General features: G+C 37.3%; 1 protein-coding gene across 7 annotated transcripts; it reads right to left on the bottom strand.

Moving 5' to 3' along the window:
* Positions 1 to 610: 610 nt before the first annotated feature.
* LOC118810616 (kynurenine 3-monooxygenase) lies at positions 611 to 27,262 on the bottom strand. Of its 7 annotated transcripts, none has more exons than XM_036574524.1 (17): positions 24,236 to 24,341; positions 23,088 to 23,206; positions 19,921 to 20,052; positions 19,182 to 19,251; positions 18,919 to 19,016; positions 16,846 to 16,935; positions 13,785 to 13,833; positions 13,400 to 13,487; positions 11,444 to 11,609; positions 11,164 to 11,235; positions 9,250 to 9,371; positions 8,217 to 8,364; positions 6,221 to 6,278; positions 5,792 to 5,874; positions 4,079 to 4,180; positions 3,911 to 3,970; positions 611 to 1,269 (listed from the first exon to the last, which is right to left on the bottom strand). In XM_036574524.1, the coding sequence occupies exons 3-17, from the start codon at positions 19,978 to 19,980 to the stop codon at positions 1,123 to 1,125; spliced, it is 1,413 nt and encodes a 470-aa protein (XP_036430417.1). In that variant the 5' UTR covers positions 19,981 to 20,052; positions 23,088 to 23,206; positions 24,236 to 24,341; the 3' UTR covers positions 611 to 1,122. The 7 variants fall into 7 exon arrangements, with proteins under 7 accessions (XP_036430417.1, XP_036430416.1, XP_036430418.1 ...); XM_036574523.1 differs by lacking the exon at positions 24,236 to 24,341 and adding an exon at positions 24,070 to 24,229; XM_036574525.1 differs by lacking the exon at positions 24,236 to 24,341 and adding an exon at positions 24,070 to 24,229 and having other exon boundaries at positions 19,921 to 20,049.
* Positions 27,263 to 27,298: the final 36 nt, after the last annotated feature.

Raw genomic sequence — 27,298 nt, 5'->3', positions numbered from 1 at the left:
CAGCCTGGAAAGGTCGCCAGTCCATCGCAGGGCCAGACTGTTAAAATGTTCATAAAATTTGCTTGAATAAGTAAAACTTTTATAATAACGATGTGATCATATGTAGGTAGACGTTAGAGATTTAAGAATAGAGATTAGGAGAGAATAGGGCTGGTACAACTAAACAATATCAATTATTTAAAAAAATCGTTGGCCACTGTTGTGTAGTTTAGTTGGCTTGATGATGTTTGTGCTCCCCATTTACATCACCTTAGTACAGATGGCAGAGACCACAGTACAGGGTTATACGCACCTCAAGTAAAAGAGTATGGGAACACTTCACTAAACATCTACTAAAAATATGATTCCCTGTCAGATAAGTAAAATTGAGCTCACCTGGCACAACACATCAACAGAACAGACTACCAGACGCACTTCTTCTTTTCAGAGTAATCAAAGCCATCGTTAGTTGCAGCCCTGACAGGGATTTAAGAAATGTTAGTTGTTAAATGGCCTACTATAGTACAGAAAAGAGAAGGCTGCTAGGTTACATACAGCAGGATTGCACTAAGAAAAATTACATTTAATCTATAAAATCAGCAAGCTTGTCACACACGCACACATGAAGAACTCAGAAAAAAAACCTTTTATTGTTCAGTCAGAAATGACTGATGGGTAACAGCGTACATTCACAGCACGTTAGAAATACACCCACACAAACACATGAGTGTGCTTCCAGCTAGGCCTGAGCAGGCCTGTCTGACCTTACAATGAACTAGAATAACATTTCTCTAATTACTGCCAACATCTAATTATTCCGCTAAGAATTACTGATGCAGAGGGCTGGTCAATAAAATCGTCTGGCCTTTGTTCAATCTAAACCTTTTTAAACAGCATCATCATTTCCTGAATACAAATGCACCACTGACCCCATTCTCTGCCCAAACTGATTCGATTTAATTCAAGCTCAAGGGGAGTTATTGATCTTTCAAAATGTTTGGAGTATAAATTTGAACTCAGATGATGAAATAAAGCAAGAGATTACATAAGGACCAGGGGATCAGGGGAAAATTTGGCTTTACTTGCACTTTTTGACCCCAGATAACTGGGACTTGTAAAATATATTCCACTTTCATTGCACTTCTAGTTCTGGAGCCACTTGAGGGCAGGGACTTGGTTCCATAGCTGCTCCACAGTAATGTGGGGCTTTTTGGGACCATATTTGAGAAGTAAATAAGCCGCTCCCACTATAGACATTGTCCCAAAGATCCACAGGCCCCGAGTGATCACCTGCAAAGAACAAGGAACATCTTTAATACTGCAATGTTTTAGCCGAGTGACAGCTGTACCTAATAAATGACATAAGCAGCTGCTTAGGAACAGGTGGCTGCTGGAGGCCCTTTAACAACTTCTGGGTTACAACTAAACCATTATGTTGTCCAAGATGCTCAAGTGAGGGGAAAACGAAAAAAAATCTGCATCCAGATCCAAAAAAAGAAAAAGCGAAATAGAAAAGATAATAAAAGTCTTTTGGTTTGCTTTGGTGTTAACTTTATGTCATTCGTTTTGGCTTGTAGTTGGACAACAAGAAGTAGTTGATCTTGGGTCTGTTTAAAGAAGCAGGTTTTTCTTAGACAGGCTTTCTAAGTAAATTTTAAGTTCAATAAACCCAACAAATAACGACGTTAGCTTGTTTACTCGTTTTATTTGTTAACTTGTTTTACAACAGTGGTTAACAACGTTCTCTATTAATCCAGCTTTAGATACTCAGGTTGTGATTATTTCTCATGTGCATGCACACATAAAAGTGCAACATTTATAATAAACAGCTTATCAGATGAAACATGAGGAGGAGTCACCAAAGAAAGAAGAAGAAATGGTACTACTTAAATACGTAGAGAGTAAAACATTAATAACAGTAAAAAGGCAACGCTGTCGCAACTGCCACAGGGGTTAGATCAAATTATCCTTGAAGTTAGCTGGGTAAGCAAAAATTAGTGCATGGTGAAACAGACCCTAGGATTCAGCAGGCTGTGAAGGTTATCTGTGATTTAATTTATGACTAATTAGAACCCCAAATGAGCACCCAATTACCAGTAATAGGCAATTAGACAGTTATAAATTTACATAATTTAGATAGCCTGTGGTTGTCATTGTTGTTAGTCAGCCATTCATTTTACAGTACATCAGCTCCATCACCCAAAAGAATCTTGTTTAGGGCCCCCAAAAGACTAGAGTCAATCCTATCCTCATTGCTTCGAATCCTTAAAAATGAAAGTGAGGCCACAGAAGAAGCACTTTAGGTTCGCTAAAGAACATCTCATTTTTGGCATACAGATTTGAACAAAAATCTCAAAACCACTTGAAACCACTCGATTGAACAGTTCTTTAGAGCTGTGATTTTCAGCTCCAGTGCTCAGGACCTACTGTTCCCTGCACACCTGATCCAGCTCATAAAGTAATCATCAAGCTCTTCATGAGCTGCTGAATCAAGTGTTTCGGGGGCAGAAAATACCCGTAACTGTGCAGAGCAGCGTGTTCCCAGAGCATGAGTTTGAAACCACTGCTTTAGAGTACTAAAAGTGGTTCTTCTATGGCAGGGGTGTGGAACTGTGGTCCTGGAGGATAGAACTCCTCCACATCTTGGTCATTTTCCTGCTCAACCACACCTGAGTTAAGTGAACAGTTAATTTTATTATTTATTATTCTAATTCTAAAATAGTAACTTGTTTGTATGCTTTAGGTTTTATCATCAGTCTGATTTCCCACAGAATATCAGATAATACTATCATCAGCTATGTTTCCATCCACTTTCTGTGGAAACTGCATATGATAAAATGAAAATGCATAAAAAGAAAAGTGATTTTGTTTCCATCAAACTGACTTTTTGCAATCAAATGTCAAAAAAATGTTGCTGCCTGACTTTTAGTTTGTTGATAAAAGACAGTGGAGTTTGACATGTTTTCCTCTCTAATTTCATGTATGTCGCAACTTGTGTATCTTTTGCCAGCCTGACTTTACATAATCTAATGATAGACATTTTATTTTATTTCATTTTTCTCTCTAGTCTCCTCCTAAGTCAAGTAATCTGTCACATGACACTAAATATATAAACATTGAATATTTGAAACATTTCCAATATTAATTAAAAAATAACTTAGAACCTTAGACAAATCAAAAAAATTGTGAAAAAGGTTTGTGCTAGCTTGTGGCTCTTACGGTTAGTTGGCCAGGGTCTCTCACATAGCTACAACAATCACTGCCCTCAGAACCTAGCCCTGCCCTTCCATATGAAAGTCCTTGCATATAAACTGAGCATAACAAATGCTAATGTCTTTTTTTCTAAACTAAATAGAACATAGGCAGCTCAGATGCCTCAATATTACCAACAATTTCTGTTTCAATCAACAAACATTTTAAATCATTAAAACGTTTTCCGCAAAATATCTTTCAGATGGAAATGTAGCTACTGTGAATGACCACCACAGAACACAACAATTATGCAAATGAACTCTTAATGAAAAATCTGACTTTGGATGAAGCTTTGGATGAAGTTCTCTCATGCTAAACACTCTGAACACCTACTTCTCAGACTAAAAAAGCTCAGTAGAGTGAAACAGATATCTTTGAAAATGACACTGTCACACTAACAGAGTCATTCAAGGCAGGTGCTGCCAACCAATCTGAATACAATACCACACTGACCTTTTCTGCCACAAACTAAATGGGCTGATAAGTTGATGCTTAGTGAACAGTAACCTCTGTGTCCTACTCACAAAAGGTATTCGAGAACTCCACTGAGGCTTTACACCAGCGGCAAGGACAGCCTGCCAGGCAACGCTTAATGAGCTCAATAGCACACCTGCTCTAAGACAGACACTGACTGACACACACTTCTGATTATTTTTTACTTTGTTTTTACTTTGTTTACCTTGTTCTGCCATTGCCACTGGGTCACTGCTTCATGATAACGTGTTCTGGTGAAGGTGATCTAGGAGCAAATCATCAAAAAGTATGAATGGTGCACATTAACAAGACATTAACAAGGCATGGTAGAACCACAGAAACTTCCAAGGAAATTACCCAAAATATGGCTTACCATTGTGTACAATGGGATGATTGTTTTTGGCATGATAAAATGGAGTGTGTTGTCCAAGAATTTGCGGAACAGGAAGTATCTGGAATTTACATGTGCTCTCATCTAAGGCATAAGAGAACAATAAAAAGGAGTGTTTTACCATAGTATAATGATATCAGACATTTTAATTAATTCATTGGTAACTTTCAGAGTTGATTCAACCAAACATGCTAACCCAGCTAACAGTGAGTGGATTCCAACCCAATCCCCAACAAAATCGTTAAACCATGTCTTTATGCACCTCACTTTTCTGCACAAGGGCACAATCATGCTGGAACAGCTTTCCACAAGGTTGGAAGCATATAATTGCCTAAAACATTAATTAACATTACCCTTCACTGGAACTAAGGAGCTGAGCCCAACCCCGAAAAACAGACCCAGCTCATTATCCCTCCTCTATGAAACTTTACTTTTGCCACTGTGCATTCCAGAAGTACTGTTCTCCTGGCAACCAGCAAACCCAGATTTATACTGAAGTGAAACAGTGAAGTGTGATTCGTCACTCCAGATAACACATTTACATTGCTCCAAAGTCCAGCAACAGCATGCTTTACACCATCCAACGCACGGCATTGCACATAGTGATCGTAGGTTTGTGTGCCGCTCCTCAGCCATGGAAGCCCATTTCATGAAGCTCCTGACGCATAGTTCTTATGCTGATGTTGCTTTCAGAGCAGTTTTAAACTCTATAGTGTGCTTCAGCACCCGGCTACCCTGAGTTTGTGTGGTCTATCGCTTTGTGGCTGAGCTGTTGTTGCTCCAAAATGCTTCCATTTCACAATAATAGCACTTACAGCTGACCAGGGCAGATCTAGCAGGGCAGTAATTTCACAAATTGAACTGCTGAATTATGACAGTGCCACATTTAAAGTCACCAAGCTCTTCAGTATGACCCATTCTACTGCCAATGTTTGTCTATGGAGACAGCATGGCTATATGCTTGATTTTACACACCTGTTAGTAATGGGTGTTGCTGAAGCACCTTAACTCTATAATTAGGAGGGGTGTCTACATACTTTTTCCATGTAGTGTAGCTGATATGCTTTTCATAAGTGTCGGTTAGTGTGAATTCCTTCATATTTGCACTCATGATACTGCGTTGAAGCTTTATATGGCACAAAGTTCCTCAGACCTGTAAGCCAAACTGTCCCTTTAACCATAATCTTCATTACTAAACTGTTAGCATTCTTGTCCTGCCTGTAAGTCTGAGAATATTCTTAGCACCTTTGCAGTTCAGCTCACATGTGTGTATAATGAGTGTGTATAAATATATGTAAAATTGTCTCAAAAGCTCATTTAGCTTGAAATCCTCTCATTCATTCCTCAACTCTCTTGTCAGTTCTTCACTCTACCCACTTAATATTGCACTGTCTGGGACAGACCTCTACCTACTGAACTATAGCACAATAGAGATTAATTGCAGGGCACATTTATGGAGGCCCTACTGAAGAAAGAGCTTAATGAGTGGAGGAGGCAGATATTCACTGAACTTTTTACCTTGCAGATAGTTGTATCAAACCTTGAAAATTCACTCAAATATAGAATATGTACTTGCTGTGCCATAGAAAGCATCAAGTCAAAGAAGAAAGCATTTAATGTTAAATATTTTGTGAATAACTGTACATTCAATATATTTTCCAGACTGTATTGGCAAGTTGGAAGAAACTGTTTCACCTCAATGTAGTTGTACATAGCTAATTCAGCCATGGCCTGATCATCAGGCGCACGGACTCTCGTGTACTCGGGAAGCACAACAGCTGAAAAAAAGCACAAATAAAACAAATGTTTGTAATTCTCTGAAAAACAACACCCTTGACAATTCTTTTCTTAGCTACAGCACAAGACTTGGCTGTAAGTGATAATTATTCAGCAAATGTCACATTTAATCAAAACGTAGCTTAAAGGAAAGCATTCTGGCAACCTGGTTAACATGGAAAATTATATAAGTTTTGACATTAAATGAGAATTTTAAATGAAATTAGAATCTGTGTGTTATATTACACTGCAGGCTTAAAGTGACACATTGGAAAATGTTAATGGTGGTGGATGATTAAAAATGCATGGCATTACTCAAGAGTGCTTGTGAAACTGAAACTGACGTACCAAAGTCTTCATTAAACTGATCCATGATCTCATTGAAAACGAGGCAGTCCTCAAAGCCCTAAGACACAAAGGTGGATAATGAAAGCACGGATGAGAAGGTTACAGATTACAGGGCTCCATTACAGACTGCTGATTACATCCATGTGGATACATTTCAGTTTTCTGTACATTTCCCCTTTTTCCTATTATGTTGAGGAGGAGCTTACTGCTTAATTCTTGCTGTACAGTGCTGTTTTTCTCTTGGTACATTAACCTTATTTTTTCAAAAATACTTCATTTAGAAGAGTGAAGTTTGCTGCTTCACATGTATGTATAGGAGTATTGTTCATGATTTCTGACAGAAACATACTGAAAATTTAGAAACATTGAGATCATATAGGACAATTATAAATGTGAAAACTTGTTATTTTTTAAGGCTTTTTAAATTTCTTTTAAAGTGAAGTTAAAAGATTGACATTTGTTTTAAGTTTCATTTTTAAATAAACAACCTGATTAAAAAAAAGGCTGTCCCATATTTTCATGTTACTACCAAAACATGTCGGCTGTGTGTGAAACATAACAAACGCTGCCCATTCAGATAGTATGAGGCAAGAAGGCACACAATCATGTCTGAATGGAATGCCTGCTGCCTGCTGAGGTTCCTCCATTCGGCCGTTTTTTGAAGGCAGTGTAGGTGTATCCTTCGCTGCCTTACATATCCCATAATCCTTTGTGTCAGCACCAATGTTAGGAAAAAATAGAAAACACCAGCACTGGCACAGTGGAGGTAAGAGATTGCTTTCTTGTACATATACAATACTTTTTATTTTAATTATTAAAAGTTCAGCATGCTAACCTTCTTAAAAGATTTTTTTGGGCTAAAAGATGCTAAAGTCTAATGCCAACAGCTAGCAGTCACCTGTCGTTATCTTCACAACGATGTGACACATCGATGCCTTCAAAGTATGTCTCAAACACAATTCAGTTGCAGATTTAAAAAACCTGCCTTCTGAGGCACTGACTTATAAGACAGCACAGGCGGAATCACAAGTGATTAATAGAGACAGAAATAAGCTAAATATATACCAAATCATCTTTTATAGGGTACTTTCTTTGGCAAGTGTCTGTCCCAAATCCTAACCTCAAAATTTCACCCTGTGAAATCAATCCTTTTTTTTACTTTTTTGTATTTTTTCAGTATTTTTTATATTTTAATAACATTAAAAAAATGTAGATTTATCATGAGTTCACAAAACACTTTCATATCAGTACTAAAACACAAAGAGTTTTAGTCCATTATTTAGGCCTTATTTTAGCCCCACCCCTGCATTTTAGAGCAGGAAGTGAGGCTGCATCCCTGTCCCTCATGGCCACATGGTGAGCTGTTAGATCTCATCTTATTTTGAAGTAAATGAGTCCCAAAGTCTGAAAATCAGTGTGTAACACTAAGAATTGTCACTACTATTTTCCACAGTTGAGTATTTTTTTGTGTGTTAATGATAAATATTATGATTTAATATGTGTACAACTGTTCAAAGCTGTGTTTGTTAGTCATGAACTCGCTAGTGTTTTAGAGTCATGCTCAAAATTAGCTAAAATTGTCAATACCAAAATACACACACACACACACACACACAGACACACACATTTTTAAGCCACTTATTCGTCGCGGGAGGAGCTGGAGCCTAACCCAGCGGTCATTGGGTGGAAGACAACCACCGAAATAGTCACTACCAAACATTTGGTAAAGTTTCAGTAGTGTTATGATTGTTTTGTTATTGACAAAATGTAATGTTCAATCATCTGTTTTAATAAAATAAACATGATTAAGGTACATGGTCATTCAAAGCAAAAGCATTTTAGTCCAAGCCAGTCCAAAGTGTGTTTTCAGCTCTGAATTTGAAACAATTCAATAGAATGATCCATATATTATGTTGAGGAGTAGAAGAATTACACTGTTTCAACCATCTGCCGTTTACCTCCTCTCCTCTTTACGCTTATTTTCTCTTCTACTCACCGCGTTCATGCCCTGACCATAGAATGGAACCATAGCGTGAGCAGCATCACCCATTAGGACACACCTGTCCAGCACGTGATAAGGGGAGCATGTGACCCACACCAATGCCTGGGCAGGCAGCCTGAAAAAATCTCTGATCAGACCATCCCTAAAACACAAACCACAGTCGTTAGAACCTTGACCAGAAGAAATGATGATCTGAAAAATATATGCTTATTGAGCTTCACAGTTCATTTAAACAATTACATTTCATAACAGAAATAAATAATGTCACAATAGATACAAAGATGTCATTAACCTGGCTGTGATAGGACACTATTTGTTGTGCGATGACTCACTGCTCAGTTGTGTGTGCTGTGTGTAATATTTATTAAGGGAAGTCACAAGAGATACTGTTTCCATCATTAAGGCAAATGTAACTAAATAAAGAAATACAATAGCTTTCAAAGTCAAAGCCTCTTTAGCTTTACTGTGATAATCTAATCAGTCCATTTACTTTGACAGTAATGCATTCTGCTTTTTTCAACAGTAAGCCTAAAATAATCAGATGATGCGTAAGAAACAGAATAAATTCTCCATATTTGTGACAACAGATCTATAAAATACAAGGAGTAATTTCATCCTGGATCCAACGAAGAGAAATGTTATGGCTTCAAAAACAAGTAGCTGATATTATAACAACAGGCAGAATCAAAACACAGTATTACATGAGAAACTGAAAAACTCTTGTACTGAACTATGGGACATCAAACATAACAGCACATTCAGCTATTTTTTAGAGCTTGAGTTGAATGAACTTTCATTCCTGTGAGGACTGAAATGAGTTGCACAGCTCAACAGTTTCTTCCATATCTACCTGTCACTTGCAGCATTTTGTCCTGTACAAATTAAAAACTCATAAGTGAGGGCAATGTATCTGCTAGCCTGCAATTTCACACTTCACAGACAGCAGGCTCAGCCCTGTCGCCCTGAAGACTCACAAGAGGAACACAAGAGAGGGAGCAGAAGTAAAGAGAGAGAGAACAGTCCTTACACTCCTATGAGTGGGATGGAATCAGGGAAGTTTTTCTGAAAGAAGCCAAGCAACTCATCGCCAGTGGTGATCTTCTCAAACTCCTCAAAGGGCATGAATAGCGTGCAGGTGAACGTCTTATCCTTGAAAATGCACAACAAATGGATTTTCAGAGCCATAAATTGTCATGAAGGCTTCACATACAGTGCATGTGGGATGTCATAGGTCAGTTCAAGGTCAGGGGTGTCCACTCCTGCTCCTGGAGACTCACTCTAGAGTTTAGTTTTGGTTAGGGATGGGATGGTTAGAAAAACTTCCAATCAAGATCTCAGTTGCTAAAATGATCTTGTTTTTTGGGTATTGTTAAAGGGCCTATATCATACATTTTTCGTGTATAACTACTTTTAACATTTGTGTGGTTTTATGTACCAAAAACATTCATAATTAAATTTTCCATGTTCACTTTCCATCATCTCTTTATGGAATCAAACAGGCTGTTTTTGTTACTGTGCCTTTAGGACTGATACATACAAATGACCTCAGTTCTGATCAGCCACCTGAATTGTGCCACATTCATTAAAAAGGCCAGGCTAAAACACTCCTTAACTTCAGTGCAAATGGGCAGGACAAAACTGCTGTGGGCTGAATAGGTGGTTATATGCAAATTCGTTGTTCTTTGTGGCATCACAAAAAACAACTATTTCAAAATAGGCTGTTTATTCAGCTTAGTATCCATACAAATGGATTATTTGGAATAGGAAGTGAACAGTATATTTTTAAACTGTAACAATGTTTACATATCACAAGCAGTTGCTATGGTGTTCCAGTTGGTTTCTAGGGTGTTGCTAAGCTGTTGATATGGCATTCCAGGTAGTTGCTAGTGGGTTACTAGGTGGTTCCTATAGTATTTCTGGTGGTTGCTAGAGCATAGCTATGGTGTTGCTGTAGTATTTCTGGTTGTTAGGGTAATGCTAGGTGGTTTTTAGGTTGTTGCTATGTCATTGCTATGGTATTGATAGGTTATTGCTGTGGTATTTTAGGTGTTTGCTAGGGTGTGCTCAGTGGTTACTAAGGTATCCAAGGTGGTGGCTAGGGTACTGTTGGGTGCATGCTATGGTATACTAGGTTGCTAGGGTACTGCTAAGTAGTTGTTATGGTATTGGAAGTCATTGCTATGGTGTTTTTCAGTGGTTTCTAAGTGTTATTCAGTGGTATCGCTCATGGTTGCTATGGGGTTTCTGTGGTGTTCTAGGTAGTTGGTAGGGTATTTCTAGGTAGTTGCCATGGAATCTCAGGTGGTTGCTAGGGTGTTGCTATGTGGTATCTGTGGTGGTTGCTAGCAAGCATGTATTTCAATGAACTCTGTGTGAAAACTGCACTCTTCAGATATAGGCTCTACAATCCTGCAAAGTTTGGTGGTTCTAGCTTGAAAACTGCAGGAGGAGAAAGTGTTTAAATTTTCAGCTTAGAATAATTTTAAGTTTAAAACAAAGAATAGTAAATTGGCTTCATCAAGCTAACATCAAAAATCTGAAAAATATCACGAGCACTGCTACTGTTTTCTGTTCAGATTATAACTGTATGTATGTAAACATGTATTGTATTGGTGCATGTTTTATTTTATTTGAAATGTAAAGATGTTACACCTTTACACTGTAAACTTAAATTGTGTACTAGAGGTGACTTTAGGAGTAGATAAAAACTTCCATAAATCTTCTTTTACAACACAGAAAAGATATTTGGCACTTTCATTGTCTAAAGACCATTCTGGGCTGCTTATTATATCATCTTGCCATTACACTTGAGGCAAAAGTTGCCTAAAGTTGGCTGAAGACGCAGCATGAATTAGGATGCATACTGAATCACTTGCTTTACTTCAGGAACAGAAATCTGACAAATCTGTGGAAGACTTTTCAAAATGTATTTTTCACTTACCAAATTGGGCAGAGCAATCATCATGAATGTGTTCCTGGGCCAGATGTGCAGAAAATTGGGCTCCATTGCAAACTGGGCGCAAAGACAGAGATAAAGTTACATTCATACAGAATACTCACCAGTTTTGGAATCTACATTCAGTCAGTTAAATAACAAGCACTTTTTTCCACAAACAAATACATAACATTATAAAAGTAGGTACCTTTATTGAGTGAAACACAGACATAATAGACTGGCATACAAGTGATTTAGGAGCTCTCAATCCATTTCCAGCACTTACATCACCATTCCTAGGGGGCATAGTGAGCTCAAGGTATCCATGAGGAATATAGGTCTGGCTGTAACTGAAGCGACTGCGGCGTAAGAACTGCTTCCTGGTGGCAGAGAAGGCACCGTCACAGCCAACAATGAGATCTGCCTGGAGGTCCTTTTCAGTTCCATCAGGCCTACGAGCAACCAGATAACAAATATCTAAAAGCTCAAACATACATGAATAACAGTGTATATACATTAACTTTCACAAGTTTAGGGACATCTAGCTTTTGCAATAACTTATTAAATAGAAAGCTGTTTAGATCTTTGCAGAAACCCGAAAAACTGACAGAACAATGAATAAACAGTGTTAACTTGGGAATAAATTCATACACCATGCATTTTATCTCCTTTTTGTGATGTCAGCATTCAAATCTTCCAGGTGTTTAATTCACTTTTATATATGTCTGCTTTTAACAATAATTTAAAAAAATAAATAAATAAAAAAATAAAATAAAAATAAAAATCTGTTCTTTATATCAAAGAAGACACTTTGATGAACATTAAGCCAAGTGCTGCAGAATATTCTCATATGTTAACAAAACATTTGAAGATATTTTTTCTTAGATACAGTAAAAATTAAACTAATCAGAAAAGATAAGTGTCCCCAAATTTTTACAGGCAGTGTAAATATTAAGGAACAATACATCTTGGACGGAAGTCCTTCATCAGCTATGCAAGCAAAATGTGCAAAAGGTGTACAAGGTAAATCAGTTCATATTCAGATATTCACACTATTTCTCAGAAATACTGGTTCAATTCATGGCATTGCTACATGCACTAAAGATTTGCTGCATGCATTGAAGAACGCAAGCTACATATTTTTTTTCATTCTGTCCCGGAGTACAAATTGCAGATGTGTCAGTAAAATATGAAAATTCTTGTTTGACCATCTTAATTGTAAATGTACAGACTCACATGCCCACTTATGTATCATTGCAAAACCTTTAGTCCCTACTCAGAGCTACTAAAAAGACATTTACAGTGAAAATAACAACTGACCAATAAACACTATTTACTGAGAAAATTCCTCTGGTGCCTTCCTCCACTAATGCTACAAACACACTAAAAACAGTAAAGACAGAAAGCAACAAGTGAAGTAAACAAGGAAGGTATATCTGTGGTACTGCTGCATGACCACCCCTGTTAATTTATGAACATAGTCACTAATAAACCAGCACAGTTCATATATTGCTTTAGGGGGTGTTTTTCTCCAGCTGGAGACTTCCATAGCTGATGGAGTTTCCTCTAAAACATCCTGTTTCTCTAAAATACATAGGGTGATTCAAAAAGATTCATCCGATTCCACAGTGCTATATTTTTACAACCATAAGGCACCTAGGAACCAATCACATACCAGTTGAGGGAGAGGGGGGAGAGGGGGGTCATAGAGTTCCTGTCACCAGAAGATGGCTCCCTTCAGTGTATGAGGAGATAGCAGAAAGCGTTTTGCGTTCTCCACTTCAATAAGAGTGAATCCGCCATAAATGTGCAAAAGTGATATTCGTCTGCAGTGAACTTCCAACAGCTCAGAGCATTCTTCGTTGGTTCCACAACACTGGATGATCTCAGAAATCGCACTGAAAGAGCCGTGAGTACAGTGACAGCTGAAATGCTCAACCGAGTATGGGATGAATTTGACTATTGCGTTGATGTTGTTTGTATAGCTGGAGGAGCTCATATTGAGGAGGCCATATTGAGCACTTGTAAAATTACATAGTAAACTTTATGCTCACTTAAACCATTTACAATTTACTGCACTGCTCTCTAATGATTTACAAGTGCAATAAATCGATTTGAAATCGGATGAATCTTTTTGAATCACCTTGTACTTTGTATCACACCAGAGGTTTCACAACCTCTGCATTTATTAAGTACAAGTGTAAATGAATGTAAATGTAAAAAAAGAGAACAGGCTGTTTACCCATGAAAGGTCATAGCCCCAGTTTCTGGGCTCCAGTCAAGCAGTTTATGGTTGAAGTTCAGTTTTGTGTTTGGATATGCCTCAGCCACTGCAGTGATAAGACAAATTAAACAGAGAGAGCTGTGAAAAACACTGAACATAACTGAACTGAAGTCAGACCACAGCAGACCACATCACTCACAACACCGTGTCTGTAATTCAGGATATAAAAATGTTTTACAGACATTTTAATTAACAATCCTGTTTTAAAGATAAAAGAACCCAAGGATAGTTACCCAACAGAAATTTAACCAACCCATTTTTCAATTCAAGCTTTACAGCATAATTTGCCATAGATCAGATAATAAACAGAATAAATAGGTTTGGCTGATGAATGCGTGAATACCTGAAAGGAGCTCCTTATTAAGGTTGGCTCTGTCTACAGAGAGGATATACTGAAAGGAGAAGAAATGAGATGTTGACGCTTAACAGAACAAAGACAGCCCACATCTTCTTTCAACACATTTATGTTCAGAATGGAGAAGGTTATTTGCTCATGTATGCCAAGTAGATGAGGCCTGTAATGAACGAATTTCAATGACAGGCAAATGATATCCTAGTCCGTTTAGCGAAATGTTAAAATGGTGTAAATTGCAGCCTGTTATTTTCAAGCTTTCACTGCCAAGGTTTTGATTCAAATGTGTTTAAACGGGCCCATATTTTAGATGTTTTTCTATTTCATTTTTCTCCCTGAAGTCCACTTATGACATCTGTGTGATTTTATGTAGCAAAAAGTCATGATTCATTTTTAAGTGACCATTTTCTGTCTACGCCTGTTTTTCCTTCCATGCCCTAAAGACTGATATACGTAAATGTTCTCTGTTCTGATTGGCTGCTCTGTACTGTGCCTTATTCAAAAAGCAACCTGGCTGAAACACTCCTTTTAAACTGCTCTAGGCTTAATAAGTGGATGTATGTAAATGAGTTGATATTTGTGACATTACAAAAACAAGTAATTAAAATCAGGCTGTTTATGCAGCTTAGTTTTCATATGTAGACTGTATGGGCTTAGGAGTGAAGACTGGGCCCTTTAATTGTTGCATATATAAAATATATTTCATTACATTCTTTTAAATCAGTGGTTACCAGCTCTATCCACAGGGCTCCCCAGACGGCCCACATATTTGCTCCAACCTAACACACAGCACAAAGGAATGAAGGAAAAATGCGGACTGTCTGGGGGGTTCCTGAGGAATGAGTTGGGAACCACTGTTGTAAATGACTTACTTTGGCAATGCCTGAGTTCATGTAATTCATTTTATTCATGTGGAAATGATGAATCAGGTAAATTGAATGCATCATTTTTCCAGCAAAACTGGAATACAAATTAACCAATATGGACTACAATACACCTACGTGTCCCTTTCATATCTGAACATCTTTCACCAATATTCTTGAGCAATTCAACTGACTTTATATGTTGCATCTTGTAGTGCAGTAGCCTGAAAATCTAAAACTGCTGGTGTGAAGCCCCAGAGATCTGACATTAAATAACCCAGGAGCTTTTCCACCTAAAAACGTTGTTTATGGCGAGAGTAAAAGAGGTTCACTGTTGCACACTGGGAGTTCATGCAGGGACTGGCCTTCATACATGGAGTGAACTTTTAATCCAGCACTTAAGCACTTGCATGTAAAAGCACTCTCTAGCATTGAGAGAAGGCTGTTACCAGCTGGACAGTCAGAATTTCTCCCTTTCTCTGTTTCTCGATCAGTCTCGCTCTTCTCTCTGCCAGCCTCTCTGTCTCTCTTTTGTTAGTAAGAGGATTAATAACAAGCACTAATAAGCTGACGATTTAAATGCGGCTGCACTTCTTGGGAAATTGTTCAGGATCCAGAATAGTCCCATCTGTTGTGCTCTCTCTGTAATTATACTCAGCCCCATCTTATTAACCATAAGTGATCCTGCTAGTGAACGGATGCAAATCGAGGCATTTGAAGTATGAAGCCTTTTTATGTTTAGAGTAGGTGTATGTGCACAGGAACAAAGGCTGTAAGCTGTAGGCTGTAAATGCAGGTATAGTACAAACCACTTGATGCCTAACTTGGATAAATAACTTATGCACACTGAAAAAAGAGCTTTGAATTTACATGATTAAAATGTGTCAATGAATATAAAACGTGTTACATCAACACAATTCTTGCCATATTACGTAAAATATGAAATTGTGTCAATGTAATATTTTATTCTTTTATTGAAACATTTAAATCATGTAAATTCAAATCACCATTTTTCAGTGTGTTGGCCTACAACAAAAGATTGATTTATATGTAAAAATATTCCCCTTGGTGGCACCAACAGTTTCCCTGTTAGCTGTGAACCACTACAATAGAAATCCAGAGGGCAATCAAACTTAGTAATGGATTTGCATGGCCCTCATGAGAAAGGTAAAAGCAGTTCAAATGTTCAGAGCAAAGCGCTCTGAATGGTCCTGGTCGGCCCTCCCTGTGAAAATGATTAACAAAAAATGAAACAAGGCAGTTCTATTGATTCACTGGAGTGAGTTAAGGCCACATGCTCTTAATGTCATCTACCTGCAATAATTGGTGTCTGATCACGTATGCATATAAGTAATGTCTAAATCTGTAGTGAAGAACCCATAGGTAAGCATCATTTATCCTTAAATATGCCAATGTCAAACCTTGTAAGACAAACAAATATCATTTACTTTGGCAGCAGTTACATGTCAGGCTACCAAGTTTTATAAAATATTTATAATTAATTTCTTGGTTTAGATTCATACTGCATACACATGTAAAATTACAAAGTGAAAGAAATTAGACCAGTACAAGACGTATAGTCTTGTACAAGTATATGACATCACATCATGAAATTACATATCAATGGCCCTTATTCATCAACGTTGCATACGGTAAAATCTGATCTTAATATAAGTGCGCACAAATTTCATTGACATTTTAGGTATTCATTAATTTCATCTTTGGAGTATCTATACGATTAAACTCATGTCTTGTAGAAGTATGTGTAAATTTGAGTATAATAGATTAACGACCTAAAAAATGTTGGATATGATTTTAACTAACCAAAACTATTATCAATATAATATATAATGCTAATGATAAGAATGAAAAAATTAGAATAACACAAATAAACTCCGCCTACAAGCACAGCCAATGGCTCATGAGCCGATTAATGCTGTCCTTTTACTGGCTCCTTACTGACACACCTGCACAAATTAGGGTACACTTCATGTAAATGACAGGTAAATGACATACTGGTAGGCTGGGAGTCAGTTTAAAGTGGATTAGTTTTATCTGTCTCTTTAAAGTGTTAAATGTTCATTGTGTTTTCAAATTTAAATAGCCCCCAAATTTGGTAATTATAGACTGATTTTATATCCATACAAAGTGGTTTTCAAATTAATAGAATTTTATATATTTCACATTACCTGACCCTTTTTTCCATACGGTATGGGTGAACGTTTCCCGTTCAGACTGTGGATCATACGAGCATGCATTGGGATGCCCATAGACACAATCTGCATAGAACAGACACACCAGCAAGACATAAAACTCAAAGTAATAATGCACACATTTAAACAAACTACATAAACTGGTAGGACACTGACAGAATAACACAGCTGAAAGCAGTAATTACAAGTATGGTCTCCTTTATTCTACCTTTCTATGGCCTCTCACAGCATAGCGCCACAAAATATATTTATTTTTTTCACTTGAATGTTGCATCCACAAAGTTTTGGTTACATTTTGATTATTATTAATGCCAATTATTTACAGTGGTTTCACAGTAAACATGGTGGAGAATGGGTGAGATTGTATTTTTAACGAACATCTTAAAAACTAAGGAGATGATTGTGGATTTTTCTAAGTTGCAACCCTTAAAAACTGACACAGATATCAATGCATGAGCTGTAGAGAGAATGAGTACTTACAAGTACTTGAGTACAATTTTTGATGAGAAGCTAAAATTTGGGAGAATACTGAAGCAATTCTTAAAAAATGCCAGCAACTCATTTACTTTTAGGAAGTTAAAATCTTTTTCTGAGAATTCATCTCTTTTGCGTACGTTCTATAGCTCTTTTATTGAGCATGGTTTCATTTTCTCTAATTGTAAACATTTTTTTTTTTAAATATCGTTTACAGAGCCTGATATCTATGTGCTCCAAAATAACTGATCCTCCATTGAGGTCACTAGCTTTATTACACTCTCAGAAAAAAAGGTATGAAACTGCTACTGGGGCAGTACACATCTTGTTACTGGGGTGGTTTCCTCAAGGGTACATCTCAGTACATTTGTCGGGAACATAGTTGTACCATAATCCATTGAAATTATATTTTCTAATTTGTATTGACTCCACACACCCCGTCTTGTCTCCAGCCTATTTATTTTATTGTTCTGTTTGAAAACATTAGGTTAAACGTATTGAGGGTACATTTACCTTGTTTGTACCTTGATGAGCAAAAAAATGTACCTGCACAGTAGCTTTATTTCTAACAGTGGACATAAACAACAGACTCTAAAAAAGACCATCCTATCATTAATGGCCCTTAACATGTCCTCCACTCTGCCTTTGAGTTGTTGCCTCTGTGACACTGTTATAGCTACCTTAGATGTCAGTCTGTATGACAGACAGTGTTATTTGTGCCTGAGGCTATCAAGCTGATCAATGATCATTCACAGTAAATTATGTGCTTACTATGTATTTTATTTATTTATCTTGTCTAAAGAAGATGTCTGTCTTTAGTTGTCAATAGATGTCTCTATGTTGTATGTTTTTGTGTCATATGTTTATACGCCCAGTTATGAATTGTCCCTCAAGGACCAATAATGTTTATTCAATTAAATTCAATTCCAATTCAATTCCAGTAGGAATTTCTAAAGGAATGTTTATCATAAATTCATATCATAAAATGTTTATCATAAATATTCAGAAAATTCACTTTAGTGTGTTTTCTATACCTGAAGTCAAAAAAGGTGGGAAAAGAAGATTAGTATTTAGCTATCATTTAGGTACTTTCATTAAACTGAGTTGAAATTACAGCCACTCAATCTGCCATTAAAACTTCTCAGATCTTTCCTCATCTCAACTAAGGCATTTTTAGTTCAACTTGAGTTCAGATCTAGTACCCTAGAGGAGAGTAATATAAAAGCCTGGTTTTCCCATGCTGAAAGGTCATGTAAGTGTATAAAGGCCTAGTGACGCAGGTACAGCTGAGGCATGCATAACGGCCTCTGTGTGCCAAATGTAAGCTGCAAAAAATCGGAGCAATCGCTGACCTCACAGACTAAAGCAAAGCAAAACTATTTGACTGGAAGATATACAAAACGAAAAAGCAGTACATCAGTGTGACTTCTTCCCAAGAATCTCTGTTCCTAAAGCCTGACTGCACACTGTCTGTCCAGTGTCTCTCTTAGACTCAATGGAAATCTGCAAACTGCTTATGTATGTCACACTGAGCATTCATTGGTTGCATGTGATGGGGTAAGATGCTGAACATACCTTCTCTTCAATCCCAATATGTTTTAAAGCCTGGCGCCCCCTATGGGAGAGGGCTAGGTTGATGCTCCTGCCCTTCACTACTTTGGCACAGCGAATATCTAACAGGTTATAAAAGTCAGTCAGTCAATCCAATGCCATAAGCATCTCTGCAGTTCTTGCTCCATATCATACTACTATAATGCTGTTATTAATCAAAATTCTGATTATTAATGAAAGTCTTTAAACTTTTTAGCCCTTTTGATAGAGTAGGTTTTAATCCTTACCTTCTCGAGATTCAAAAACTGCAACATCAAAACCTCTCTTTGCAAAGAAGGAAGCATTCAAGGCACCAACCTAAATTAAGATGGAGGAAAATTCCACCAAATGTTTAATACATGCTTGAAAAGACATTAAAATTCTAATAAATGTAAGATTTTGATAACAATTTAGAACAATGGTTCTCAATGCTTCCTCACAGCCCCTTGGACAGTCCACATTTTTGCTCTTTCCCGATGTGGACTATCTAGGGGGCCCTGAGAAATAGTTTGAGAACCACTGGTGTAGACAATTTGCAACTATAGTTAAACTTCTCTTATGCTAAAAAAACTGCTTTCCATTATACACAACCACTTCCAGTCCTTTGTAGATGAAAAGTAAAAAATGAATGCCAATTCAATTTTTCAGGCTAATGGACATGATAAAGGGAAAAAACCCTGCAGATCTTTTCCAGCATAACATAACTGAGAAATGACGTCAATCATTTACCAGGTTTCAAAATCATTTTATAAGCTATTGACCCGCTAGACCACTTTCTTTGATGCAGTATGTATTAACAACACAATTAACCTCTTTTAAAGGAGGTTGATTATATCAACATAAGTGGTGTCCATTAAGATATTAAAGTACCCTTCACCATCTCAAGGACTAGAAGATCATGTATAACTAGGGTACTGTGTTTGAATGACTCACTGTATTATCAGATGCAAACTTGTGTCATAAAGATATCAATCCATGTGATCTTACCAAACCGCCTCCCACTATAGCAACTCTTTTCTTGTTGTTCTTCTTAGTTGAGTGATCCATGCTAGCACCGTCCTTATTTGTCCGTAATAGCTCAGAAATTAGCTCGGTGTATCAGTGGATGTGGACAACCTGCTGAGATACGTTTCACCGGGTTACCAAAATGGCGAACAAGCATGAAAAAAAGTTGAAAAAAAAAAAAAACTACTCCTCCTCTGTCAGTTCTATGTCCCTATACAACCATTCATATGTAAGTATAGTTTGAGGAGGAGCACGTTAAATAGCAAAGGTTCAAAGCCCTGCAGCGCACAGGAGTCAAAGATCAATCCGCTGTGTTGGATTTTTTCACTGAGGAGAAGAGGATTTTATCTTTAGATTTAGATTAGTATTTAACCTGAACAGCCATTTCTCGTCTCAATAATATTTTAACCAAAGAAATAATTAGTTGGACTACACTCTTAAAAAGATGGTTCTTTAGCAAAGGAAATGGTTCTATATAACCATCTATATAACCATAAACATTCAAAGAACCTTTTGCATGGTGAAAGGGTTCTTTGCATCATGAAATAGTTCTTCAGATTGATGAAGAATGTGCTGTACATAGTTTTATATATAGATATGTTATAATGTCAAGCTTGTAACAATAGAAGAACCCTTTTGGGTGCTATTTAGAACACTTTTCAAAAAGGTTATATATAGAACCATCTGTAGCACATTCATGCACATTTTCCATCAATCTGAAGAACCCTTGAACAAGTACCATTTTTAAGAGTGTACTCTTAGAAATGAGCTCTCACGGTGCTGTTTGGTTCCCCTCAGTGGCATCACTTGGTTTTACCTCTTGACCAAACCTGCCTGTTGACTAACTACCCAAATAATATATTTTAATTAATCAACCAAGAAAAAATCTTTTTTTCTTCTTTAATTTTACAGTAGAAAATAAAAGTTAATAAAAAAGGCAATTGGTGCAAAAGTGATTCCGATTCATATAGATTGAGCATATGAAGTTAAACCTTTACTGCATAGTAATAAATAAAACTACAGAGGTAAACCTAAAAAAACGTTAAAACGTATTCATCAATATATATAAGACCTGCACCAGGGGACCCCCACCAAGACCTCTGCCATAATTTGAATCCTGCAGATTCCCTTTAATGAGGACTTTTGTTTTATGAATAATAAACGTCAGTTCCATCAGGGGCCAATCTGAATAACAGCACCTGCAACAGCATCATTACATTAAGAAGCAGGGGCTTGATAATGTCAAATGCCTACTGACAAGCTTCTCACCACTAGAACTAACCCTTTGGGTTATGAAGGTTAATCATAGGAAAAATTACAGTAGATTCTGACAAAAACGCTGTAATAATGTGCCATTTCGAAAAGAAGAGGCTTCCAAAATCACATTTAGCAAGTTTAATAGTTATATTTACTTTGGCTGGACAGTATCTTAAATTTGGCCAAGATGATCTAAACACTAACAACTGTATAAAATCACATTATCTTCCTAAATAGGACTCACAATCATGAGGACTCACAAGGTGCTGAAAAGTAGCTGCAGTATTGTACATCCCACAAAGAATCACTTTGTACTGCAGGAAGTTGTTGGGGATAATGAAAGCAGACAGCACCTTAGGTCATGCAGTCAGTGGCACCTGCCAGAACTCTTTAAGATCAAATTTGCTCACAGATGTGTCAGATCTAACTCTATACACAATCATCATCTTGACTCAAAGGGTAAAAATCTTACCTTATTTATGGCAAGAGCTTATTTTTAGTAGCCTAACTTTTTCTAGCTGTTTTCATTAATAACATCTCTATACACTAAAGCTAGACTCAGCAAGATCATGAGTAAGTGATCATGAGTAATAGTTAGTTCTTCAGTAGTTCTCCTTTCTGGAAGCTGACAATATGCGTCCTCTTGAATGGCTTATTATGACTGTCTGACTACTTGTGCCAAATGTGTCACCAAAGCGCATAGAGTTCACTTTTTACCATTGAAAACACCAGATTTGTATGGCCCTACTTATCAGCTTAATTTTGTATGTCATGAAAAAAACTTGAACCTATCATGGTTCAGTATACTAAAATATGCTAATGACAGGATTACAATGAGGACAGGAAACTTATGCTGCCTTCTTACAACTCGGAAGTCATAAGTACAAAGTTGTGCTCAAATTATTTTGGTCAGAAACAAGACAGAAAGTGCTGGGAATAATGTTTTTTGTTTACTTCTGTTTTTCTGTTGTCAAAGAGAGTACGGTTGTGTTACTGCAACAAAATAAAGAGCAGAGGATGCAGATTAGATGGTTTTATCCAGTTAGAAGCATCGCATAGCTGTTTTCTGTGTGTGGATGAGAGTAAGGCACTAAAGATTTTAGCCTGTAGTGTTCATGTGTGGCTGCTGAATAAAAATGCACACAGTTTACGATACAACTATCTGCAGCTGCCGTTGCTTTTCTTATTGACGTTTCCCCACTAAGTAATTGCAACATTGTGGTGGCATACATCTGTCATCATCTTGTAAATTTGATATTTCTGCCTCAACTTGAAGGCATTATAAATACAGAATATGCCTGTACTGGCTAACTTAGTGTTTGAGATATTTGGACAGTGTAGCTATGCAGTTAGCTAGAACAGATGATCGATGATGGTATTTAACATTGCTGCAAAATTTGTGTTCCAAATAAACTGTCAAATAAGTTGTGTAGGTCTGTTAACCTTCTGGCTAAGCTACTGCTGTACTGTCCTAGGAGCCATTTTTCAGCAAACTGATACTAGAGGACAAAGCTTCTACTGCTCCACTACACTGTTCTCATTAACACTAGGGGGCTAGCATTAGCTTAGCAAGCAGTGTAATCGCTTCACACATACCACAAGACAAAGAGAGTCAAAGAGAGTCAAACCGCTAGGAGTCGATTCTTTGACTTTGTCGACTTCATGTTATTTCAGACATATCTTTGTGTCATCTAGCTAGTGTTTTTTTTATTCTTGGTGATCATAGTACAATCTATGACAGTTCTAAAATGCAAATAACTACATTTAGACTGGTTTACCTTTTGCTAAGCATTTGTATCTGTGGCTCTGGAGTGGCAGAAATCGAGAGTTGGAGCCGACTCCAGAGCTGTGCATCATTAACTGATATTCCACTGATAATACTAATTTGCTACCTTTTTATATGCTTGTGACAAAGGTCTACTTTGTGCATCCAATAGCCTTTTAATTGTAACAGTCATCTGGGTCATCACAGATTGGAATCAGTTTGCACCAATCAGAATTAGATGCGTCTCTGAGAGAGAGAGAGAGAGAGAGAGAGAGAGAGAGATTCACTGTGAAAAATCTGTAGTACAAGAAAATTTCAAGTAAAAAAGTCCTCAGTAACTTTTAAATTTTAGTGTAGATGTAGGTGTAGATGTAGGTGTCACCCTAACAAAATATGGTTCTTCAAGGGTATACAGCAACAAAAAGGGTTCTTCCATGGTTACAAGCTTGACATTTTTGCTAGATACGACCATTTTTAAACAGGTTCTATACAGAACCATACACAACACATTCTCCACCAGTCTGAAGAACCATGTTACCATGAAAAGAACCCTGAAAAGAAGCACTAAGTGGTTCTATATAAAACTCATGATGGTTCTGAATAGAACCATTCTGTTTACTGAAGAACCTTGTGTACCTAATGAATCAGACAGTGAGTGTAAGTATGTGACATGCAGGAGTAAAATCGACCAGATTTTTTTCACCCGAGCTGCCTGTTCACACCCAACACACACACACATCACTGAAACCGTTTGCCCATGTGAAGTCAGGTCTCGTGCAACAGCCGGTTTTGAAACTCCGAATCGGCTCAGGGATTCGCTTCGTTCTGCTCGAACAGTTCGAATGAGTCGGTGTGAGCGACTCCCCTCACCTACTGAACCCAACACCAAGCAGACCTCGCAGTCTCACCGCCAGGCTGCACTCAGCTTCCACTGGAGGCCAAGCGCTTGGACGCTCACCCGCGTACTGAGAGCAAATCTCCACCAGAAACACAGATTAAAAAAGAAGGAAAAGGGAAAGTAACGCAGGAAAAAATCAAACGGTGTGACAGACCAGCTGAACCACTCTAACTAACTGGGATTCGGTCGGTTCGCAGCGCGGTGCACTCACCCTGAGCAGATAAACGACCCAGCCACACTCTCACTGAGTCTGCCTTCCACAAAGAAAAAGAGGAAAAAGTACCGAGAAAATCCCGGAAGAACAGACAATTGTTATATTATGTTATGACCAGCTCGTAGGAGACCACAGCTCACAAAGGGGAACACACAAAGCTCACCTCCCCAGGTGTGATGATTAACCTGAGCCCATCCCCACCTCCAGCCCCCGCACCACCGCTGCAGGGAATGAAAGACAGGGGCGCAGTGGATCGTATAGACATAGCTGAGAGGGGAATTCCACCACTTTTTAAATTTCTGCATGGGAGCGTAGCTAGAACGTTTACAATAGGGTGGCCAGGTAAGACAGATTTTATTGGGATGGAACACAGCTTAGAAAAAAATATATAATAATTTAATAGCGTTACTCTATGAAAATGACATGAATCGATGCGTTTTTTTCTAAATCTGTCCATCACTCACACATAAACAATTACATCAACACAACTATTGCCAAAAGTAACTGAAAGACAAAACTGTGTTGATGTAACACATTTTAGCCATTCATGAGGGAATGATGTATTTGAATTAGGTAAATTAAATGCATCACTTTTTTCAGTGCACAATGTTAACTTTAAGAAAATCGTTTCATACAGACAGGCCATAGAAGGTTGCAGTCAGTACAGGTTATACATAAGTCTACTACCCAGACTACACTGTGTAAGGTCGCCTGGAACATGCACGTATTTTGCTGTTAAAAAAAAAAAATAAAAAATTAGTTAGAATGATACGCGGTTATAGCTGACTTATTTTAACAGTTAACTGATTGAATGTCCTACTTTATAGCTCACAGAGCAGCACTGCTGAAGGAATTCAGTGCACATTCACTCACCTGTTTGCTGAGCAGATTAGCCTCTCATAGCAAGATAAGCTAACTCTTAAATGCAGCATCATCAGACTGATTGGAACCCCGATGGCAGATTTTCATCAAAAAAGCATAAATAATGTTTTACTGATGATGGCTGACTGTCTCACTTTCCATAACTGGGGTGGCCAAAAGAGTGGCCATGCTTCATTCCAAGGTGGCCTCTGGTCATCCTTGGCTGCACCTCTGTTTCTGCATAAACAGGCATTCAGAGTGGTATATAACCGTTTTATTTGCTCTTCAAAACCACCAGTGAACCTACATCTCTTCTTACTTTTTGTGTGTAATCATCAAACAATGTCTTAGGCGTCAGACAGTTCATTCAAAACCATTTCATGTAGTAACTTTCTTTGTAGGAGCTTTTAGTGGCATCAAACTCTTTGGTTGTCTGGTTTCTATCATCACAACCGTGACCAATTCTGTTTCTCTAGAACAAAACATTTCACATCAAAAAATTGGTGGAATTCAAGCAGAGTAGCCAAAAACAATATTCAAGTAAAAGCAGTGGTGGACAGTTACAAGGTACATGTGCTTAATTACTATACTGAAGGTACTTTTTAAAAATGTCTGTAGTTTATTAAAGTATTTTCATTTTTATAGGATTTTACAACACTCCACTACATTTCAAAGTAAAATATCTTGTTTTTTTACTCCACTACTTCCGCATCAGGTGTTGTAACTCTGTAAGTGGGAGAAAAGTGGAGTTTCCACAATATTTCCATATCAAAGTGAAGCAAACCAAAGAGCATCTTTCATTAATCCCCTCCCCCAGTTGTTCACTGTCCAATTGTGGTTTAGCAACTGTACCTAGGCATGGGTACCTCTAACAAGCTTCTAGTTTTAATTTAAAATCTCTTGAGATTGGGTGTGTTTTTCTAAAGTCTGATATCTAATATCCTGAGAGTTAGTATAGGCCTTATCAAGTATTGTTACTTTAGGGAAATAACTTAAAATAAAGTTTTAAGAAAAAGTTAAAGAAAAAGTACCTTTTAAAAGAACAACTTGAGGAAAAGTACAGAAGTACAGGATCAAAAAACTAAGTATTGAGTAACTTATATAAGTATTGAGTAGGAACAGGAACTATACTCAAGTTTGTTGCACTCTGCTTTTGACCTAAAATAAAATACTAAAGCTCCAAAGTGACAAATGTGGCCAATCACAAAGTAGACAGGTGCTCTCACCAACACAATATAATGTGATTAAACAAAAAAAAAAGACAAATTTAGTGTTAATGAACAAAATGTAACACAGTAAAAAGTAGATCACATGCTTCTCAAATATACTTGAATAGCATTAAAAGTGCTATCATTTGAAAATACTCACCTAAGTACAAATCCATCAAGCTTTATTCATGTTACAAAAGTAAGTGTATTTTGTTACTACCCACTTCTGCATCTTAATGCATACAATTTATTATTATCTCCAGTGTACGCACATATTTCCACAACACAAATCAATCCAACTAAACAAACAGTTCAAATTTGCACTTCTGCCAATACTTCATGAATCCTGTTTTTCAGAAATTGTACGGGGCATTTGTTAGAGAGCATTTGCAAATTTATACTAATTAAATATAGTCGGCACTACTTACAAGGCATTTTCATCATTTCATCAAATCTAAGAATAATCTAAGATGTATTTGCCTTTACATGTGTGAAGATTCACACATTCTGAGTACAACAGTTAAAGCTTCAGTCAGAACAGCAAAGCAGTATTAGATCTGTGTTCCTTTTCTAGAACTAAAGAAATGCTGCTTTGCAATCTCTGTGCGCCGCTTTAAAATTGACCTACATATCACTACAAATGGACAAAGTCTGTGAGGGCCAAAGTCAATTGAGAAAAGGCTGACATTATGATAAAGAGGTCTGCTTTGCCTTTACTTGAGAAATATGGGAAGCCACATTCAGATGAAAATGTTTAACAGCCTACACTGTTACTTAAGTGGAAAAAAGGGAAGAAACTTGAATCAGAAAGTGCACACAGCATCTTTAAAGAGAAAAAGCCGAAAGTATAGGATTTAATTACTTGTAACTGCACATAACTGTTACACAAGGTATACTTGGATTATATATCTAAATATGTAACAGCATATGAATACTTGCCTGCTATGGTTCTTGTTGAAGACTTGTGGTAAAGTGTCTGTCACCAGGTGGTTAATTATTTATTTATTTATTTTTTTTAAATAAATTTAGCTATCTAAAAAAGGGTAGCCTGTCACTATCCTTAACCGCACTTTTTAAGATGGGGACAAATGAGATAACAGCAGGGGCTCTGATAGATTACACCAGTCACAGATTTGGATTTCAGAAAGAGAGGGAAA

Source organism: Colossoma macropomum, unplaced genomic scaffold (assembly GCF_904425465.1).
Source record: "Colossoma macropomum unplaced genomic scaffold, Colossoma_macropomum, whole genome shotgun sequence".
NCBI lineage: Eukaryota > Metazoa > Chordata > Actinopteri > Characiformes > Serrasalmidae > Colossoma > Colossoma macropomum.
The sequence above is the reverse complement of the archived record's forward strand: the minus strand, read 5'-3'. Positions and strand labels throughout refer to the sequence as shown.

Excerpts from the sequence above, each read along its gene's own strand:
- LOC118810616 (XM_036574528.1), bottom strand. The coding sequence starts at position 19,980 with ATGGATCACTCAACTAAGAAGAACAACAAGAAAAGAGTTGCTATAGTG. Across the intron at positions 6,279-8,216 it reads ATGGTCAGGGCATGAACGCG|GGCTTTGAGGACTGCCTCGT; the intron begins GTGAGTAGAAGA and ends TTTGTGTCTTAG. Across the intron at positions 1,270-3,910 it reads AGTGGCAATGGCAGAACAAG|GTGATCACTCGGGGCCTGTG; the intron begins GTAAACAAAGTA and ends TGTTCTTTGCAG.